The following is a 23,093-nucleotide window of genomic DNA, read 5'->3' as shown; positions in this document are numbered from 1 at the left end:
GAACTATTCAGAACGATAGAGATAGCCTGGTTGAGCTTTTGGCAAGTAGGTAAGTAGGTAGGTAGAGCAATCCAGCAATATCTTTGAATCCAAGATCAGACTGAATCTTGATTCTCTAAATCTGATTGGGACCGTGTCATTGCATTTGATATTGAAAGAAACATTGACTGTTGCTTCTCAATATATTCTTGATAATGTTCTATATGTTCATAAGCACATTGAGGAATTTGCTAGAAAGTGTGACAGTCATGATGTTAACACTAGGAACAAACATTACTTGTTATGCCTACTAATCGGTTAAGTCGAGTTAGTAAGTTTTTGATTGGGCGATGTATATGCTTTTACAATATGATCCCAGAAAATGTACAAAACAAATGTGTTACGAAATGTAAAAGAATTGTTTAAATACGTTTGTGTGGGAAATGTTTCTATAAGATATACCACAGACTGGTAATGAAGCGAACACCCTCAGGCTCTTTAATTATAAATATTTATTGTACGATATTACATTGTTATCCATATTTTTATAATAAAAAAAGCCCGCTGAGTTTTTGCGCCCGTTCTTCTCAGGTCTGAGGCAGTCTATTTCGAATGGGTGGTAGTTTTAGACAATCAATAAGTGATTTTGAATCCTATTTTGAATAAAAATATTTGAATTTGAATTTGATTACTATTAATGGGCACAAGACTTTTAATTAATACTACTGAAGGACGTCGGACGAATCTAGTATAAATGATAATACTGACGACTAATGTTAATAAAAGGAATTAAACTATTTTAGTTGTTTTATTTGTATGCCTTATGCTAAGAAGAATATAAAACTTAATATAATTTTAATATTTTAATTTAATGGTTTCAATACATTATTCCAGTAGCAATCCAGCGCTGGACTGGATTAACTCGCTGGATTACTGGACGAGAATAATGTGAACCGGGCCTAAGAAAACACCGCATTGGACTGTGAAACGAATTAGATGACTGTTTCTCCTTTCTAGAACTCTCGAGAGAAACGGCTAAAAATAATAGGCCCTCGTTCGTTGACGTATTGGCAAAATAACTACTTACTATTAATTTAACTTAAGTGTTAACTAACACTGCTGTTACTGTTACTGCTGTCAAGCAGTAGGTGTGAAGGGCGCCGTAGCTAGTGAAATTACTGGGCGAATGAGACTTAACATCTTATGTCTTAAGGTGACGAGAGCAGTTATAGTGCCACTCAGAATTTTTCGGGTTTCCAAGAATCCTGAGCGGCACTGCATTGTAATGGGCGTCCTGCTCGTCTCGTTCCTTGTTTTCATAAAAAAAAAATAACTTTTGCATTGGGCTGTCTTAGCTTAAGGTAAGCATAATCTCAGCTGTCAAATGACTATAAAAATGAAATCAAATATATTGTTAAGCTAACACTCAGCTAAGCTTAATCTCCTTCCCACAAGCACACAGCTGGTCCGAGGTTCGAGTCTCCTTAAGGCGAAGAGTAAGCAGAAAACACGCACACATGGTGTTTTAGACAAGTTTTGTGGTGAAAGTATAGAATTTCGAGTTATGAACACTTACTTAATCTTGTTACACATATCCTTAAGTCTTATTTGTAGGTTGCTAATGCTTGCTATTGGTCATAGTTAACACTGCCGAGCCTTTTTGAACTACCAATTTTCTTTGAAGTTAAACAAGTTTTTTGGCATGGCGTGACGCATTTTTTTGGTCCTTCCCTCAGAAAAGTTATTCTTATCTCTTGTACTTTTTTGTGTAGGTTCATTTATTCAGATTAGTAGTGAATAACGAGGATTGTAAGCATATAAACTGTTTTCCACGCAAGAATTTTGAAAATATTGTCTTTGTTACATAGACGTCGGGCCGGCAGCCGTGAACTCATATCGCTCAAGGTCGCTGGCATTTAGTGTCGCCTTAAGAGACGCCCCGCGACTATTGCGTAGTATTTGCGGCCCCCACGGCCTACGTCCTATGTTGCTATCGATTTTTAGTCGGTAGGAAGTGTCCGCTTAGACGACGAGTCCGTCATATGGGCCCCGTTTCGGGGTCTTCAATACATAAATGTATTTTCCTCCTCTGCAAAAAAAAACTCAGCTAAGTTTTACGTAAGTGAAAAGTCTAAGTACAATCTATAGATCTGAGCCTTAAAGTGACGGGTGCAATTATTCTGATGCCGCTCAGAATTTCAGGTTCAATCAAAAATCTTGATACTGTGTTGTAATAGGCAGGCTTATCACCTACTGGTGAAGAAGAATCGACTCGCGTGCCAAAAACAGTAAGACAGTTCAGTTGTCTGTCTGCCGTGATTGATTCTATAACTATTTAAGTTTTTTTAAGTATATATATTTTGAAGAATCGGTTGTGACATCAATCTGGTTCCCGACTATACCATGGAAGCTTTCTTGATTGCTGTTTTTATCCGCTCTGCTGCGACAAGCCACGAATACTAATCTGCGAGTATTACTCCTTAGGAAACTCTGGATTCAATACAGGTTAGTGAATTAGTTCTTACATTAGTTGTCGCCATAATTATCCTCTTCTTTTTCGATTTACGTTCTCCGTGGTAGACTGTCTATTTACACGACAGCCTACCATCATTTATGTGTAGGGTTTAAACGTCCTACCACCTACCATTAGATGAACATCTTATCCGTCACTTTATCTCATTCAAAAACTTAAGGAAGGAAACGACCCGCCCCTACACGCCATTTACTACTTATTTGTACAAAGTAATTTTTAATACAGCTTACGTTTGCGATCGCTGTAATGTAAGCGTTGGTGGTACGTGGGCAGATCCGAAGGCTAAGCTGATGTCAGTTAAAAAATTAAGCGGCAAACATGATCGACGCCGAGTGAAAGTTCGCTTAGTCACCGACAAGAATCGTATTATACAACCAAATATGAATGTCGAATTGAGATTCTGTTAAAGTTTCACTTAACAGCTGTTGTATATTGTACTTGTATTCCGAACTCAATTTGTACAATCCGCTTTCGCTAAAGATCATTATGATATCATTGATGAAGTATTAATTCAAATCAAAATTCAATAAATTCAATTTCAATTCAAATATATAATAAAGCACATGGCCCGCATTTTATTCCTCAGCAACCACAATGTGTCACTGACCTCTACTATATACCACTAAACTGGCGGCTGTCGTGCTTTTTAGCCTGTTTGATATTCGCCATTTTGGCGCTGTTGGCCATATGGCGAGAGTCTGCGGTATTAAAACTAGTGCTGACAACCTCAGCAAAAATCGATAGATGGTGAGAAACAATTTACAAAAAAAAATTATTACGTTGATTCTTGAAGTATAAATAACACGGAAAACGATCGAAATTAATTCAAAACGCAAATATACTTCAGAGTATTGTACGTTACTTCGCAGTAATTTGTATTATACGTCAAAATTAGTTCTCTGGACGCTCGCGAATGGCGCTTCAAATAGGCACAAAAAATTTGCAGGTTAGTGCAATATGTACAGACTTAGATAATTTATGCGTCTAGACCGAGCCTCTTGCTTCTAGACAACAGAACAAATAAGCTTGTCGCAGCAGCAGTTACTTCTGCGTCTATCGTCATCGTGTATTGAGAATAGTGTATTTAAAACTTTGCGAGCCAAAGCAATATACCCAAAGAAGCTTTCGCCGAGAATGAAGCATAGATTCTTGCTGAGAATTGAGATTATAGACGAGGATCTCGCGAGAATGTGAAGCGGTCTTTACATTGTTTACCTATTATATGACGACCCACATAGCTGAATGGTTAATGACCATGACTACTAAGCTCGGGTTCGAATCCCGGTAGGTGCAATCATTAATTATATGATGAATATGGGTGTTTGTTTCTGAGTCATGGATGTTTATATGTAATTATGAATGTTTAAGTAAGTATATTGTATTAAATATATCATTGTCTTGTACCTATAGGGCCAGATAATTTGTGTAAAAGTGCGTCAATATTATTATATCCTCAGAGCAAAGTTTTATTGTAGCGACATAAGTACAGTACTGTAACTATTATTAGGTATCGGTCTTAAATGCCAATTTCAAACAATTCCAAATTTTGTTTTTATATTTTTTCTATACTTACCTAGAAAATTGTACTTTGTTATGCTAATTCGTCGAATACCAATTAATCGTACTATGAAGCACTGATAGATTTTGCGGCGGATGACATCATAATTCATAACTTCTATTATCGCGAATCCGCCATTTTGTGTTGAGTGTTGACCCGTGCAGTGTTGTCAGTTTTATGACTATGTTAATTTTTACCTACTACCTATTACCTAATCATTCACACGTCTTACTTCTTCACCACCCGCATAAAAAGTCTTCTCGTCTGTATGTTTATCAGTCACTAAGGCCCGTATTCCACAATGTGTCTCAATTATTAAATCGTAATCAAGTGTAGGTAGGTACCGATATGAATCACAAGGAATGATCAATTTCTGACGCCTTATGGAATATGGGCCTTATAATGTGAGATTGACACTTTTAAGTATATTTTTGATTTTGAATTGATTTGGCTCACTCAGTCGTAGCGTGGCAACACACTTACCTACCTACGTTTTCCGAAATAAAAACTAATCAGAAAACTAAACATAAGGTTCCTTATAGGGAGGTACCTACTACACGCCTAAACTCATATTTATACGTAAAGACTTGGCCTGTGAATTATCGCTTTCTTTCCTTCATCTACATCGCGAACAGCGAACTTCTTTAGGTAAAATATAAGTATATAAGTAGATAAGTATACAATGTGCAGTTGTAGATAAATTATATAAAGTATCTAATGGTTAATTATAAAGTTAATTAGGATGTAACTGTTTATAATGAGTTTAGCTAGTTGTATAGGTAAAAGGAGCTTAGAAATGATATAAAAGAAATTACTGCTTACTAATTCAAGAAGGCTTCTTCATTATGATATATTATACACTTTTTTACATACACCGTGTTTATATAAATATAATGCAGCTGATTTTCACAGTCTGGGACTAGAGTTTGGTTGTATTTTGGAATTAGCCAGGTGACGTATAACGCTGCAACTTTGTACAAATTTGCCTTTTTCTTTTCAATTAATACGATATATCGCGTTTGCTTACTTTTTTCTCGTTTTCTACCATTCGGTAATACTAATAATAATTATTAGGGCAACATATTTTTCATTATTTATGATTGTACCTCCATTAATACTCCGTCAGTTGTGTGACAAAGGCTGGATTTGGAGTGGGTGGATATTTTTGGCATCCTGCAACTTTTGATATTTTAGCTGTTTGTTTGTATGCAGTGTTTTCGTGAAGGAATTACACCCCACGAGAAGAATATACTGTCTTTTTCCCATGCTCTTTGTTTTTTTAATTAAAAGACTGGTTTTTATTAAAATAAGTTGGCAGGCAATATTGTGGAGTGTTTTGGAAACTTGATTGACACAACTTTAGGGCCTTAGCCTTCTTAATTTTACTAAGATTTAAATTAGTCTGTATTATAAAAAATACTTACACGTGGACAAAAAATACTAGAACAATATGTATAATATGTATCGAGTTATCCTTCTAGGCAAAGTTGAGTATTTTACATACAACTATGCCTGCGTCTTTGTGTACTGATAATTCAAAAAAAGCGTGAATGAAAAAAATTGAGTTCTACCTGACAAGCCATAAGGTCTGTGATCCATCCAGGTCTATTTTAATAATAAATAGGTCGCGAGATACGAACGTCAAAATCCAGGCAAAGTGGCAGCATATTACGGTACTAAATATGTGTATTAGGCATATAAATGTAATTATTATTAAAAGAGCGCAAGAATCAATACTGCAAGTTTCCCATCGCTTTTTCTGTCAGAAGCGATGACAGTGCTTCCCTTTATCTATTTAAAAGCATATTTTACGAATTAAAGAAACGTTTATACCTCCACATAAAGTGAAAAGGAAGACATAAATCTTTGTGTAAAGTGAATAATTATCCACAGTTTTAGGGTGAGTATCCACTGGCAACATTGAATCCAATTAACCTCCGTTATCATGTTCACTAACGGCACTAGAGGTCTCGTACGAATGGTATTACAATTTACAACATGTTGGCATTTCTATAAATAGGCACAAGGTAGATGATGTCAACTACCATATTTTATCATTGGTCGACTTTATAACAATACTGCAGTTAAGTCACTGAGATCTTTATAATAAATTTAATAATTGAATAATCCAATTAATCCAACAAAATAAACATTAATTACTGATAGTTTGATCTTATCTGTACCACTTATTACAATCATAAAATGCAATCATGGAACAGATGGCGTGAATTGACGAAATGACGTTTATTTATTTTTATTGTTTCCGTGACCTTGGTTTTGCATTGAGTCAATAACAGCCATAGATTAGATAATAGTTTATATTTGGTACCACAGAGTAGACAAGCCTGCCACTTCGTGTATAGGTACTTCACTTACAATAATTTTTCAATAAACTCGATTGCAAGAAAAGCCCCCGTTAGTTTTATGAGCAATTAAATTTGTACGTGATAGTATGTCGGTGTGTGTGTTATCTGCATCAATACAGCTATATTTAATATCAATTTGGTAGGTAGTAGATACTTCGTAGCATAAAAACAGAAAACAAGTAACGACTATGTTGTCACATCAGTAGTATCACGACCATCATGTTCAAGAAGTATCCTTACACGAATGAATTCAAGTTCTAAAGGTTGATGCATCCAATATACGATAATTTATATTTATACGGCTTATTCTTTTTATTTCTCTTTATGAAATATTTGATATTATTTAAACACGATTAATCTATTGGATGCAGCACCTTATAAACTAATTTGTTTTATTATTTATTAAATTATTAAAGTGAAACTTTTATTACATCGTCTCAAACTGTTTCGTCTGTGTGTTGCATGTCGCGTGATGGTCGGGCGGCGCTTATAGTTTGCATATTGGGTGCAATTGCGTTCGGGTGGCAGAGTAGGTTCGAACCCCACACACTTGATATGACTTGACTTTTATTTTATGAAAATGTAAAACATAATATATAAATTTGTTTTTTTTTCCTATATTGATAAATACCTATGTTATTTTGTGAAAAATAGTTTCACTTGCATCGTTGTTTCATAAAATCACACAATTGCCTTTTTATTAATACGGCTTTACTCACGTTTTTTTTTAATGTAATTCACCTAATTTGTTTTACGTATATTACAGCCATTGTAAAATACTCTATTTGATTGAAATTAGTGGCCGTTGAGTTCCTTTTAATGTTTTTCTCACGAGCTCTACTTTTTCCGATCATATAGATAAAACATAGTAGATTCAGTAATTGAAATTACCTAAATATTTTTAATGGCGATACAAAAGCGCGTAATATAGCCTAATTGAATAAAGTTTATTTGACTTTGACTTGGACTTTATGTGTAAACTTTTTTTTTACCTAATACCTATCTAAGGTTTAACTTTTAAAAGGACACATTATCTGCCTGATATTTGACAGATATATTAGAAACATTTTTTTTATCATTAAGCGGGGTTCTCACTATCTTAGTTTACTTGTATGAACTAAACATAGTTATCATAACAGTACCTATACTCGGATTCTGGTTGCAATCGGATTTGTGTAAATCCGAGTGCAGCGTCGATGCAGCATTTGTCTCCAATCTCCATACACGAATACAATGAAAACAATTGACTTGTTGCTACGGAGAGGTAGCATACAGGTTAAAAGATGAAGTAAAAAATCATAAAAGGGATAAGCAGAAAAAAATGTTAAAGCTGCAATTACAATTTAAGGTCTTTCGACTCTGTGATAAGAATAATTTCACCCTATATTAAAGTATACAAGTAATTTGAAAAATTTAGAAAGCGAATAGTATAAATAGTGTTTTTTTTACATGATGTAATTTTGATTTAATAAAATGCTTCGACTTTAAAATGAATTCGTATCAATAGAACCATATTAGAGGACGCTCGGATCGGATACCGTGATCCACGTGCGCTCGGACAAACTTACATTAAACTATTTTGACGTATTCTTTGACTAAACGAGTAAGGTCCGAGTCTGTAGTCCGAATGCTCGGTTCGAGAGTCTGAATAGTAGAAACGCCACCTTAGTAAAAGTACGTCATCTATCTATGAGCAGGTACTTTTATCTGTTTATGTGATAACAAAACTGCATGTGATAAGAAACCTTATTACCTCATGGCTGTTCTACAAGGTGATTATGTCATGAAAATGTATTATGTCCCAAATTGTAAATTTGGCATATTATGCAGGCATTCGCTGCCTTATACAACTCATATATATATATATATATATATAGACATTTAGGTACGTCATACATGAAGGTACCTAGGCCTGCCCTTACTAGGTATTTTAAATGTAATCGAATAAGTTCTTGCTATGTGTCCTCCATCGAGAATACTCATGAATATATTTTTGTTAATATCATCTTCAAATAACAAAAAATATATTTTATCATGATTAATCAATTTAATATCAACCATAGTTAAATTATTTTGTATAATTGTGGTTGGTCCCATCAAATAAATGATTATTTTCTAGTCTAGTACTTGTCCGGTCAAGTATCAAATAAAATGTTGAAACAAATGAATTTTCATGCGGAGGGTCGAACAAGCGTTCGGCGAATTTTGACAAATAACTAGTACAAACTATAACTAATACAAGAAAGTTTTAAAATGGTTATAAGATAAAACAAGATTGTTAATAAATAATATTCTTTATTATACATTAAATTATACTTGACATTCACTTACAAAAATTTAGCATTACAAACTTTGTAGCTTTCTTAGAAACTCTCTTTAGGTATTATAATATATTAAAAACCTTATGTAAGTACGACTGTATAGCCATCACGAAAAATCTATTCAGATAGGCAGTAGGTAAATTTGTTGGCAACACCCCGTTATCTTAATTTAACGCTGCTATAGTCGTACTTAGCATAGGCTTGTTAATATTGATCATAAAATTCTCACTGAGGTCGAAATGGAAGGGAATGTATTATATAAATGCTTTCAAAAGTCAGAAACGGTACTTTGTTAAATCGTGCATTCTGTTAAAAGTTAGAAAGCGGATCTTGAATTTTATAAACAGAATAGGAATCATTATTGTTACTGCTGTAACGGAATAAAATGGCAAATTATATTGCTGCTCGCGTAAGCTGCTGGTCTAGTGTTCGTCTACGTCTTGCTCTTGTTCCTCGTCGAACTCTGCGTCCTCGTCGGCGGTCGCCTCCTGGTATTGCTGGTACTCCGACACCAGGTCGTTCATGTTGCTCTCCGCCTCCGTGAACTCCATCTCGTCCATACCCTCGCCAGTGTACCAATGCAAGAAAGCCTTGCGCCTGAACATAGCGGTGAACTGTTCCGAGATGCGCTTGAACAGCTCTTGGATGGCGGTCGAGTTTCCGATGAAGGTGGCTGCCATCTTCAGACCACGAGGAGGGATGTCGCACACGGCGGTCTTGACGTTGTTGGGGATCCATTCGACGAAGTATGACGAGTTCTTGTTCTGAATGTTGAGCATCTGCTCGTCGACTTCCTTCATGGACATGCGACCGCGGAAGATGGCAGCGACGGTGAGGTACCTGCCGTGGCGAGGGTCGCAGGCAGCCATCATGTTCTTGGCATCGAACATTTGCTGGGTCAGCTCGGGTACGGTGAGAGCGCGGTACTGTCTGCTTCCTCTGGATGTGAGTGGTGCAAATCCTGGCATGAAGAAGTGGAGACGGGGGAAGGGGACCATGTTTACAGCTAGTTTACGGAGATCTGCGTTCAACTGACCAGGGAACCTCAGGCAAGTTGTGACTCCGGACATTGTGAGAGATACTAAATGGTTTAAGTCACCGTATGTAGGGGTGGAGAGTTTGAGAGTGCGGAAGCAGATGTCATATAGCGCCTCGTTGTCGATGCAGTAGGTTTCGTCTGTGTTTTCTACGAGCTGGTGGACTGAGAGAGTAGCGTTGTAAGGTTCGACTACGGTGTCTGATACTTTGGGCGAGGGGACAACGGAGTATGTGTTCATGATTCTGTCTGGATATTCTTCTCTGATTTTGGAGATGAGTAGTGTGCCCATACCAGAGCCGGTACCACCGCCAAGGGAGTGTGTAAGTTGGAAGCCCTGCAGGCAATCGCAGGATTCAGATTCTTTCCTAACAACGTCAAGAACTGAGTCAACTAACTCAGCGCCTTCTGTGTAGTGTCCCTTGGCCCAGTTGTTACCGGCACCGGATTGTCCAAACACGAAGTTGTCTGGCCTAAAGATTTGACCAAAGGGGCCAGAACGGACAGAGTCCATGGTGCCAGGCTCCAGGTCGACGAGGATGGCACGGGGCACATATTTGCCGCCGGAAGCCTCGTTGTAGTAAACATTGATGCGTTCCAACTGCAAGTCTGAGTCGCCGTGATAAGCGCCGGTGGGGTCGATGCCGTGCTCGTCAGAGATGATCTCCCAGAACTAGAACAAAAAGACAACCGTTGTTGAAAGAAGCAGCAAATATAATATGTGCGCAGGCGTTTCTCAACAGAACTCCTTTTATGGGACTTCCTAAGCTACACAAAGCGTGGGTAGCGCAAAAGGTAGAACACTAACGTCATATTTCATCGGGTTTGTCGTCCTCTCCCACAAGAAAGTACCATGCATTGATATTCCTTTCGATATGACATGAGAACCTTAAAAAAGCGCATCCAACTATCTAATATGCCGAGAACGATCCTGTGATTCCTTTGTTGTTGCAAGTGTACATGGACTGCAGTGATCACTTAATCAGATAAGCTCGTTTATCAACAAAAAATCAAAACAAATAAGGACAAGCTGCAACTTGCAGTAAGGTAGGTAGGTATGTTTAGAGAGTGCTGCCATTGTAAATGCGCCTCAGTAAAACTACTTTCGAACCGGTTATAAGTCTTCAATGCAGGCAATCTGTAAATGTGCTACTTCCAGACGCGAACAAATATGGGTTGGGTCGAAGAACAATGAAGCATAATGAAGCATCGCACCGTCGAGCGGCTACAGGATGCATAATATATCTTTGATCAGGCTGAATTACGCAAGACCAGTTATCTGGTTGCCTTGACAACCGCCTCCTACGTCTTCCAACTTTGGCGTATCTCTCCTTATATGTAGAGAACGTATTGTACCGGTTATTCGAATCGACTTTTCGATTCTCATTAAACATTTAGCCTGAATACCGTTGTCGCCATATGGTCGTCAGTTTGCCTCTCCGCCATGTTAGTCGAGGTAAAAGCTACAATATATTGTCGAGGCTTACGTAAATGTGTAAGTACATAGCAAGGAGGCGATTTAAAATTCATATTGAAGCAAGACCATTGAGATGATGTCATCGCAGTAAGGCGAACAACATCTACATTGCCATATACGCCAAGTGACTAATATGGCCGTTGATAGATTCATTCGCACTCTGTGGTTCGATGATTCGACTTTATTAATAGAATCTTGAATTGATTTCAGCGTTAGAATGATACACATTTTAATTGCTTTATAACGTTAATTTAAAAAGTTTGGTAAATCCAAAAGTGCACGCCTGAAAATTCGTTTTGCACTTGGTAAGGAAAAAAATATTACTATAATAAAATGTATGTATAGATATACAAAAAATACACAGTCCTGTCTTAGTAGTTATAAATGATCATTAAACGACAGTGAATTGAACGTTCATATTAATTGAGAAAGTCCGCAGTATGTCGGTTTAGATAATAAAAAAAAACAATTCCGGTACCTACGATATTTTTTTCGACCAATTTCCCTACCACACACACAGACACACGGATGTCCAGATAAGATTATTTTCAATATTATTATTGTCTATGTTATTAAAACATATTTAGATAAAACTGCTTATTTTGACATTTCAAGAGTAGCTAAACTACCTCACGCTTCGCTTATGAGGCGTGTAATAGATACAGACCTCAGATATTTACTTAATTTAAGTATGACTATTAGATTTTAGATTAGATTAGACTATAGATTCTTACAAAAATGCAGCAAGTGATAGATACATCTACAATATTAAAATAGCAACAGTTTTTCATCAATTAATTTAACATGGAGCGATTTAAATAATAATTGGTCTCATCGAAATACAATGTTTAATAATTACTTTTTTTTAAATCAATCTAAAAAGTAAGATGTCCATCTTAGCTGAAATGAAACTTTATCGCAGCTAGAGTTAAGAAACGGTAAATAATAATTTCTAGCGTCGAAAGCAATTGAGGTTAAGATAATTTTTTGCAGAATACTGCTTCAACAATGGAGATGAGTTTGATAATCAAACTCGTAATTACTATTCATCCGTCGCTGCCGTTCTCGGGTCACTAGAAAATGGAGATCAACCTTTTTATACTTAAATCATAATGATGGTTTTTTGTCGGAGTCTTGTGAGAAATTTTCGCTTTGTTACAATTACAAGTATTTTGATCTATAACTTGATGTAGGTAAAGTTTGATTAAGTCCGAGACATATAGGAGAAATCTACGCAAATCATAATAATAATTGCACTTCAATTTGTTCATCTAATACTTAGATCATTTATACGTCTACATAGACTATGACAGCTGTGAAAATGTCGAAAAAAACTGAGTTTGACTGTTAACCTCAATTTTGAGCAGTACACGCACACTAACACAAAGTGACATACAAATCGTGAGTGTAAGACGCACTAAAGTAATAAATCTGGCCTGTTTTGATCGGATGTCTAGTAGCGAGAGGCTCTATCAAGACGTAAAAATTTTCTAAGATTTTACACTACAGGCGTTGTGAAGAACAATTAACTCCTTTGGCTGAATGCGCATACTGTGCAGTGCCAAAGAAAAAAATAATAATCTTAACTTCACTACCCCTGACATTGACAGCTGTCAAATATGCTATCACTGGATACAGTATCCGACCCAGCTCAATGCCTGCATAGATTCGGATGAATCGTGAACTGACACAAATGATGTGATCTTTGAAAATTTATTTCCAATTGATGTTGCTTTATGCCTGGTACGGACGGGACTAATTTAGAGGAAGTTTTCGCTACATTGCAACCAAAATGCTGGATATATCCTCGTGAATTGCAAACCGCCAAAAAGTTTGCATCAGAAATGTAAGTCACGATTTTTAGAATGAAATAAAGAAGATCAGCTTTGGTAGCATAGGTGCTGAAAATATAGGTGTAGTCCAGTATTATAGGTATATGCTTACCGCAATATGTTTCATTAAATACTACTTCTTAATTTAAAACATCCATATATTTTATTATCGACCATTATATGAGCTGTCTATACAGAGTTAAACTGGCACCGCTGAAAATCAGTACTGTGTCATAGACACGGTCGTGTCACAGATCATCCTGAGTCGGTGATCTATTTCCAGCACTGCACAGAAACTCGCATATTAAACCAATCGCAATTTAAATACGTTCTTTTTCGGATTGTTTTGTACTTTTATCTTATTCTATTAAATGAAACCTATGAGTGCTTTGTGAAATAAATGTTTTTTTTTGTAGTCTATTAAAAAAAGCAATTAGTGTGTCCATGATGGCTTTCAAAACGCGTAAAGATTGTAATAACAAAAAGTGAAAGGAGCAGGTGAGAAAGGTTACTTTCTTACGCGTCATCGGATAACATGAAAGTCGAAGTGGCGTGAGACTAGAACGGCTAGAGACGGACAATGCTGCATACATCAGATAAATGTAAAAGTTATAACGGCGGTAAGAACTCTGTTTCGTAAAGATTGTGATTAATGAGTTTGACATTAAAACTAAAGGGCCCAATTACAAGTACAAAGCCGTGTAATGAGATATTACTAGTCATTAAGGCCGTGTAAGTAATGAAATTTGAATGTTTGCCAAAATAGGTCAATCTAATATCGAAGTACCATAATATAAGAGATCTAAAACATAATGATAGAACTCATAATGATAGTGATTCGAATGGATTGTCCATTTTTCAGCTTTATGATTTGCGAGCCTGACAGAAATCATTTTTTAATTATTCTAAACATTCAGAAAATTCGAGTCTGCTCTAGAATTTCGCATTCCGAATTAGGGATTGGAAAGGGTTTTATTTCAATGAGGTTGTTTGCCATTTTCAATTGACACCCCTCTCACCCTACGGAGATCCGTTGTTTTTTCAACTCTTTCTATCGCCAAATTCGGGATGCGAAATTCTAGTGCAGACTCGAATTTTCTGAATGTTTAGAAGACTGAAAAAATGAGTTCCGTCGGGCTTGCAATTGTAAATGCTGAAAATTGGACAATCCATTGGAATCCCTACTATTATGAGTTTGTTTTAAGCCTTTTGTATTACGGTACTTCGATAGTAGTTTAACCTATTTTGGCAAACATACTAGTACTAATGCCAACCCGAAAATTCTGCATTAAAATAATAAAGTGGTAATATTGTATAATGTTAAACACATTTTTCCCAGCGGACTGCAATCCAGCTATATCATACATATAACATTTAGCCTACAGTTTTCTCAATCCAATCCAGTGCTATGCAGAAATACAATTAAATATAATTACGCAATGGTTTATGGTCCGAATATTGATGGTTCGGAGGCAGCAGCACTTAGCTGCATAGAAAGTACTTGGTGCCTATTTATATCTGTGGTCACTGACCGGGGGTTCGATGCTCTCGCGCCGTGATAAGATATGCTAAAAGCAGCACGTTTAAATGGGTGGGATTAGCTGTTTCGACGCTCGGAAATTAATATGCATCCGCTTTAGTTTTATAATGACGTTTTGTATCTCGTATTCAGGTCAGCCGATATGATTACTAGAGAAGTTACTAATACTTATTTTTCGCAGTTTCTTGCGCCGCTTCTCTCTCAGAGCGCCATTTGTTTCTGAAGGGGTAGTAGTATCTAGTATATTAGAAATGACATGAAAAAGAATTCTAAAGGAATCAATTTTGAGAAAATAAATGCCTTTTATGCCTTTTATGCAGTGAAACAGGGGTGCTATTCACGTAATTTCAAAATCGTTGACGTTAAGTTCTGACTTCTGACTTCTCCTATCATTTCCCTAGAACGTTAACTGAATCGAAGCCGCGCGTCTACGACATTTGAACGACAAACTCGCACGAAATTACCAATATTGTTCTACCAAATTTAAAATATTACTACTTATATTAAAAGGGTTATATATGCTGTGTTATATGTATCTATATAAGTTGCCAATCCAATCAAACGTTAAGATTTTTCTCAATACGCATCTATCAAAAATTGATATTTGATTGTTGGATCTTGTTACAACAATGCGCATGCGATTGTCGATTATTCTAAATCGGGACGTAACTTGTTCACAATCGGAACTGGAGGTCTATCAAACTGGAGGTCTACCAAAATCAAAAGCCGAAGTTTCGTCCGTAACGAACGACGAACTTCAAAATCCAAAGTTATTCGGATCCGAATAGTGCGGACGGATTTCGTTTCGGAACCATAGAGATAAAAAGTGAAGTTGTAGTTACGACCTTATTAATCTCAAATAACGAAAAAGTTAATGTCAAGTGGATTTGGGAATAAGGTAAACGAAAGACAAAATGTGTAATCGCGAACTTCGTATCGATCTTCGGATCCGAAACACTTTCGTAATAGGAAAATGTACGATCCGTCAACCGAAACTTCGTATTTCGATTTAATAGGGTTTTATTAATTTAATTTCGGTAAAAGGGCTCCTGAAAAGTTAATTTGTGTTTCAGGAATACGAAAACCTCTCTGACATAAGTTCGCTTCCATGCTATTCTCGTTTAGTTGAGAATAGGGCTACTTGACTGTACTAAAACCGCTTTACCAACCATAACCATAATACTTATTATGGTAAATTTTTTTGGATCCTTCAAAAATTGGAACTTTAATATATGGGACCTATTTGAAGGCCTCGTCTCATCATTTTGAATCGCCATTCGACTTCACATTAAATTCAAACTGAGATATTAGTAAAGTGAGGTAAAAATGTTGAGTCCAGCCTTTGTTTCTAGACGAAGAGTATTTACCGTGTCGTGAACCTTGTGAAAAAGACAGATGTAGCGCGGAGCAAGCGAGAGAGTTGTACAACGTGTTCTAGTTTCCGGAAGAATTTAGTTACCTACAACTAGATCTTACAATCCGGTTGGACGGTTAATCTAAAAAGTGAAATAGCCCCGTACATAGGTGACTTGTAGACCACCAGGAAACTTTAACAACCTGTGACTACACTCGAACGCCCGACGTCTCGCGTTCCGTGTGAGCGCTCCTAGCAACTAAGCCAACCGTTCGAGTGACGTATCGTTCATAAATTATTGTATGCTTTGTTCAACTCTCAGGTTGTGGCTTCTTCTACAGGATCTACTTCACAGTTGATAACCTGCTCAACCCCAATATTTGCATATTAGGAAATTGACTTGAAATGTCGCTCTTGTAAATCTAAACAATATGTTTTGTTTTTAAAGTGATAACCCTCACTTCTAGGATTAATACACAAATCAAATTTGAAAAACAAAAATTTTAATTTCATACATTTATTGTATGACATTGTATTAACAATCGAGTAAATCATTAATAATTCTATATTGCAAACATGCAAACAGAATTCTATAACGAGGCGGTACTCGAACGGTTAGCCCAGTTGATTAGAGCACCGGCACGGAACGCCGGAGGTCGTGGTCGTGGTCGTTTCGAATACCGCATCGTTCATAAAATTTTGTTTTTCTAATTTTATTTGTGTAAATGTATGAATACAATAAAACGGCGAGAATGCAGCCTGTAACTACTAACTACGCCTTGCAATCCCTTTCTACATTTTTATTCTAATTGATTAACATAACATTCGTAATTAAGAATTTAATTAAGAGGTAATTTAATTTGACTAAGGAGGCACTTAATTTACTTTATACATAGAATATGTATATATATTACACATTTCTCTTTAAAAGCCATTTTAATTTTTTATTTATTTAAATACTATTTAATAGATGCGTTCTCTGAAGTCATTTAACAATGTTTTTTTTATGGAATAGGAGGACAAATGAGCGTACGGGTCACCTGTTGTTAAGTGATCACCGCCGCCCATATTCTCTTGCAACACCAGAGGAATCACAAGAGCGTTGCCGGCTTTTAAGGAAAGTGTACGCGCTTTTTTTGAAGGTACTCATGTCGTATCGTCTCGGAAACATCGCACAAGGAAGCTCATTCCACAGCTTTGCAGTACGTGGAAGAAAGCTCCTTGAAAACCGCAGTGTGGAGGACCGCCACACATCCAGATGGTGGGTATGATATTCTAACTTGTGGCGTTTAGTGCGAAGGTTGAATGTTGAAGTAATGGCAAAAAATCTCAATCAAATTTTATATGTTTTTAACCAAAGGGGAAGATTTTTAGAATATTAGTAAATGGAAACTGTAATCTTTAATATATTATTTGATCTGAACACTTCTTTGGGCGTTTTATTTTGAAGGTATATTGAACTAACCGTCACGAATCTCGTCTATGTAACGGTCGCTCGAGAACTCGGCTCAAGTCGAAAACAAAATTTTTATAGGAAATTAAATTAATAGATAAATGAATAAATAAATAATAAACTTCGCCTCAGTAAATTTTTGGTCGGTTTAAGCAGTAATGTGTAAGCATTATTGTGTTTCGGTCTGAAGGGCGCCGTAGCTAGTGAAATTACTGGGCAAATGAGACTTAACATCTTATGTCTCAAGGTGACGAGCGCAACTGTAGTGCCGCTCAGAATTTTTGGGATTTTCAAGATTCTTGAACTGCCGTTCAAGAATCTTGATCGTATGCATCGTAAAGCGCAGGGCGTATCAACTACCATCAGCTGAACGTCCTACTTATTGTAATAATAAAAGTAGAAACATATTAGTTTTGTATCTGTCATTACCTCCATATAATTACTATATCTCAATTGCCTTTCATTAAATTACTTTCATATCATGAATTTACTTCCAATACAAGCATCTCTTAAGATATTTAAACCATTCGGAGAATGGCAAGCTATTTACACAAGATGACTCATGTTGGATGAGTGAAGTTAACACGTCTGAGCTGAGTAAACATGTGACTTATATAGCCTTGAATACAGAAATAATAACTTACTAACTTAACTCGAGGTTATATTGTGGTAGAAATGGTTTTCGGTAAGTATATCGTTTGAAAGGCGCCATCTTGGCTATGATGCGATGACGTCATAGAGTATCGACAATGAAAAATAGTTAATTTTATATTTGCTGTTATAAATAATAAAATGTTACATTTTAGAAGAACGTTTAGTGTATATGTTGTTAAGTGATCAACGCCGCCCACATTCTCCTGCAACACAAGAGGAATCACAGGAGCGTTCCGGCCTTAAATGTTTGCAAAGTGACATCTTTCTAAATTCAATATTATATGGAACTAAGATGGCCGACCATCCATTTTAACACATTATTAATAATATATATACCAAAATATATATTCTAACCGGTAAACGTTTTTGCATAGAAAACTTCAAATTTTGTTTTGTTTTTACTTTAAACAATTTTTTTAAGGCTATTACTTATTTAAGTTCTGTGAAAGGTTTAGTTGAATAAGCCGGCTTGGGACGGTTCTCCATCGCCGAGTCATTTGTTAGTACAGTTTCAGTTTGAGTGATACATAAAAAATATTTGTTTATCGACACCGTACAAAAACAATCGTACGAGCACGGAACGGATCTGCTTTTGGTCGACACGCTCGTCTCGTTTCCCGTTATTAAAATACCAGTTTTGGCATTACCAATGAATGCGTTTGCTAAGGCTGGGTCCAATGATAACAAATGAAACGTAAGGAGTTTGTGTGGACAGGTGAATAGCTAATTGGCTTTCATAAAGGCCAAATAAAATACAGTTAAATATTCATTATGACTTGGGACAACTTGGGACCTTGGGAATTGGAGGCCCAACTAGATTATGGGTGCCACAACGGCGCCTGTTTCTGCTAGCTGGTAAAATTACTGGGCAAATGAGACGTATACCATCTTATGTCTCAAGGTGATACCCAAATTAACGAACGATGCGTCACTCGATAACGGTTGGCTCAGTGGAACGTGGAAGGAACCCGAGAGGTCGTGGGTTCGTGTCCGGCATCGTGCATAAATTAAATTTTAATTTAATTACTCCCAGAAGTGAGGAAAATCACTTTATAAATAACAAATTGTTCTAGCAGTTCAAGATAACAAAATAATTGTCGGTAAGATTAGCCCGCCATTGGCCACAGATAAGTAGGTACCGATGCATAGCTTCACGTTATTATATGCATAGACAATAGTTTTCACCAGTTTGAAAGAAAGTAGATAATTATTAGCTATTTGCATTAATTACTGGCTTAGCTATCAGCTGCTCCAGTTACAAGCTTCTTAACGATAATTATACTGTTCGATGGTCTTGTTGTATACTTTTACGGGTCACATGTTCGATCCCCGCTGCGAACGGTTCATAATTTTTATTTGAAATATATATATATTTACCACAGGGAGTGACAATACAATTTTGCAAAACAAACATTCATTTTCATCATATAAATGAATGCATTTGAACCAGGGACCTCTAGCTCAGTAGGCAGGTTCACCACTAACCACAGGACTGCACTATGGCAGATAAACTTTCAAAACTTTCACCCTAGAAGGATACAAATAACATTATATATAAGAAGAGAAATATTCATTTGTTGTCAAGCGGGAATCGATTCAGAGGTTCGTAATTTAGAAGACATACCGCTCATCTTAGAGATTATTTTAAATTAGGCATTATACTAATAATTCTTTAGTCTCTGCCAATTTTACAATTCTATATGCATTGCTATGTTGTTACTTAATATCAAACAAGCGAGAAACGATGATTATATTATCGTAAGTGTTATTCAAACATTGTGAAGATTTTAAAATAATCTTCTCACATTTGTGCCTTGTGCATTTTGTTTTAGTGAAAAATTACCAACAATAGAAGCCGTTTACTTAACAACTTAAATACAGTTTATTTTTGTAGTTACAACATACATATAACCACGCCTCTTTCCCGTAGGGGTAGGCAGAGACCACTTCTTTCCACTTGCTACGATCCTTGCAGACTTGTTTCGCTTCGTCCACTTTCATTATTCCTTTCATACATGCTCTCTGGTTTAGGGTACTCTTGACCTGGCGTTTTTTCAAGACGTCCCTGATTTGGTCTCGAAACGTCCGCCTAGGTCTACCCCTTCCAACACTTTCATTCACACTCGCCTTATACACTTTTTTCGTCAATCGTTCTTCATTCATTCTCTCGACATGGCCGAACCATCTCAGCATACCTTTCTCAATTTTTACAAATAGGTACTTAATAAATCTTAAATTTTGAGTAGTAGATATAATTCATTGTTTGTACTATCAAAATGAAGTACATTAATATAATGTTTACGTATATTGTCTACGTTGCTATTGATAATGTTGTATTATTAATCTATTGGAAAATTCTTATCAGTTGTTGAGTATGAGTCAGAATGAATAGCGCTGCTAATCTTGAAAATATAAATAAATATAACTTCATTTACAGCATTTTTTTTATTTTAAGTAAACCAACGACCTATAAGTAGGTACCATTTCACTAGTAGGAGGCTCCTCTGCACAGGATGCCGGCTAGATTATGGATAATCTGAGCTGCACTGCTTCACTTGGAGACATAAGATGTTAAGCCCTGGACTTATAGGTAAGTTCCAGACCCAATGGTGTCGTAAGAGGCGACTCAGTTTACCAGTGGAAGGTTCCTTTGCACAGGAGGCCGGCTAGATTATGGGCACCACAACGGCGCCTATTTCTGCCGTGAAGCAGTAATATGTAAGCATTACTGTGTTTAGGTCTGAACGCGCCGTAGCTAGTGAAATTACTGGGCAAATGAGACAGTTGTAGTGCCGCTTACAATTATTAAGTTTTTCAAGAATCCTTAGCGGCACTGGACCCTGCCCATTACAATTAATGGGCAGGGCGTATCAATTACCATCAGCTGAACGCCCTGCTCGTCTCGTCCCTTATTATCATAAAAAACATGTATTTTTTTTCTTTAAAGGACTTAACCCTATTGCAGTCAGAATTTCTGTTAGAAACCTATCATTATAAACATCTTACCCCGCGTCTTTTCATCAAATAAATCAAGTTTCATATTCTTTCTATATTATTTACGACTATGGAGATAGATAGATATATATATAGAGTTCCTAAATAGATTCATTTCAGGCTTTAATTCTTTAGAATTCCAGCATTTTTTTCCGAGCCACGACTGGTGTCAGAAAACCTCAAATTAATTATAGTTACAAGGCTGCACAAACAGTTCTCAGTCTGTGTCCATATAAGGCTCTTGTTGGAGAATATTACTCATACTGAAAACAGGTTTGTTATCAAAGCATGTAGGTATTACGTGGCTCAACCTGTTGCTACTAACTTTTTGTGTTTAAATATAAATTACTTACGTGAAAATGTGAATGTTTTACAGTTACTATACATGCTTATGTAATACTTAATGATAAGAGATTTGTACATATGTACGTCTGTGTCTCTGTCATAGCTATGTTGATGAAAGTTAAAAGTACGACGTATAAAATAAAAAAAAAAGACGTCATAAAAAAAGAAGTAAGACTTAGAATGGCTGCATTCAGTTCGCCTTAAAATACTTAATAAGCTAGTAATTAATTGTATTAAACTTGTTGTGAATTTTGTAATGGAAACATGGAAAAAGGAAAGTACATAATATTAGGTATGTACCAACATTTATCTATATAAAATGGGATTCCAGAATATAAGATCAAATTAGCATAGCTGCATGCAGGAATGACTATTTTATCATAAGGAAACTGGTAGTCAAATTAACTGTGGAACAGAAAATCAATGGTAATATAATTTAACCAAAGTAAACAAACGATAAATTGATTAGTATAAATGAGGTTAATGCGAAAAAAGTCTTTATTTGAAATACAAATGCGAGGTTAAACATAAAACAGCATTATGTCAGGCGAGGGGTGGCAACCCCATAGTATTTCTTTCACCGGTGTTGCGTGACACTAACAGTTTTGCCGTGTTACCAAATTTTGGACAATACTATGCAAGAGAGATGTTTTATACACTAAATAGTTAATTAAATAAAATTATATTTATGAAAAATCATAAAAACGTTGATTATGTTTAGCAATAATATCCTGTATTTATTCTTTGGTACACAACTGTAAAATAAATTTCTGTAATTTGGGTAAGGAAGTAAATATTTCTCGTGTGTAAATTAACTGCTAGAAGAAATATATTTATTTCATTTATAAGTTATAACTCGTTTAACTGAAATGGACTTAAATTAAATTGTTATTTTTGTCATATTCATTATTTTTTTATTGATCAAGTGATATACAGTTCGGCAATTTCGAAATCCGGCCGGTTCTTTTAACAGTATTAGTAAAATTACATTTATTATACTACTATACTTACTTTAGCTCCGATCTGGTTACCGCATTGGCCGGCCTGGAGATGAACAATTTCCCTCATTTTGATTTAAAAAATATAAATTACTTAAACACTACACGATAAGCACAACACTACTCAGAGATTGAAGCACAGACGGCGACGGTGGGGTATTTTGAAGCCAGCGTCGCCTCCGCATTACATCCGAATGGCGCGCTCTGATTGGCTACCGATGCGCTATCTCTTTCCGACTTCGAAATTCAAAAATATTAAATTATTTAAAGGGATGAGATCCCTTTTGCATGCATCGACCATTAGATCATGGATTATATTTAGAACTAATTTCACTAAACGAAGGGTGCGCCATTTTGCTTACTGTGGTATGACCTAAAAAGTTAATAAACAATAAAATGATTGTCACGCATGCAAAAACAACTAAATGATGTGTATAGCCTTGTACGAGTTGTATAGTTCGGTTTTTATGTTTGTTTCCGACCTAGGTACGTGGGGCTCTTTGGGTCGTATCCATGCACTGATGAATTGTGTTGTTTGACATATGCATACATAGGTATTCGTAATTTTAAAGTAAATGCTATATAATATTTTTAAAATATAATCCCAGTCCTTGTTCAGACCTCATCTATAAATTAATTTAAAGGTTTTACTA

General features: G+C 36.0%; 1 protein-coding gene across 1 annotated transcript in view; it reads right to left on the bottom strand.

Annotated features, from left to right (window-relative positions):
• Positions 1–22,563, bottom strand: part of LOC126970005 (tubulin beta-1 chain) — a 35,690-nt gene extending 13,127 nt beyond the window's left edge. Inside the window, exons 1-2 of the mRNA XM_050815684.1 lie at positions 22,454–22,563; positions 9,980–10,466 (exon numbers count right to left, since the gene is read on the bottom strand). Coding sequence (XP_050671641.1) covers positions 9,980–10,466; positions 22,454–22,510 — 544 coding nt within the window. The 5' untranslated portion in view covers positions 22,511–22,563. The remainder of the gene's footprint in view (positions 1–9,979; positions 10,467–22,453) is intronic.
• Positions 22,564–23,093: the final 530 nt, after the last annotated feature.

The sequence above is a fragment of the Leptidea sinapis genome, chromosome 19, assembly GCF_905404315.1.
Source record: "Leptidea sinapis chromosome 19, ilLepSina1.1, whole genome shotgun sequence".
NCBI classification, from domain to species: Eukaryota; Metazoa; Arthropoda; class Insecta; order Lepidoptera; family Pieridae; genus Leptidea; species Leptidea sinapis.
Note: the sequence above shows the minus strand (reverse complement) of the source record. Positions and strands in the feature narration are given on the sequence as shown.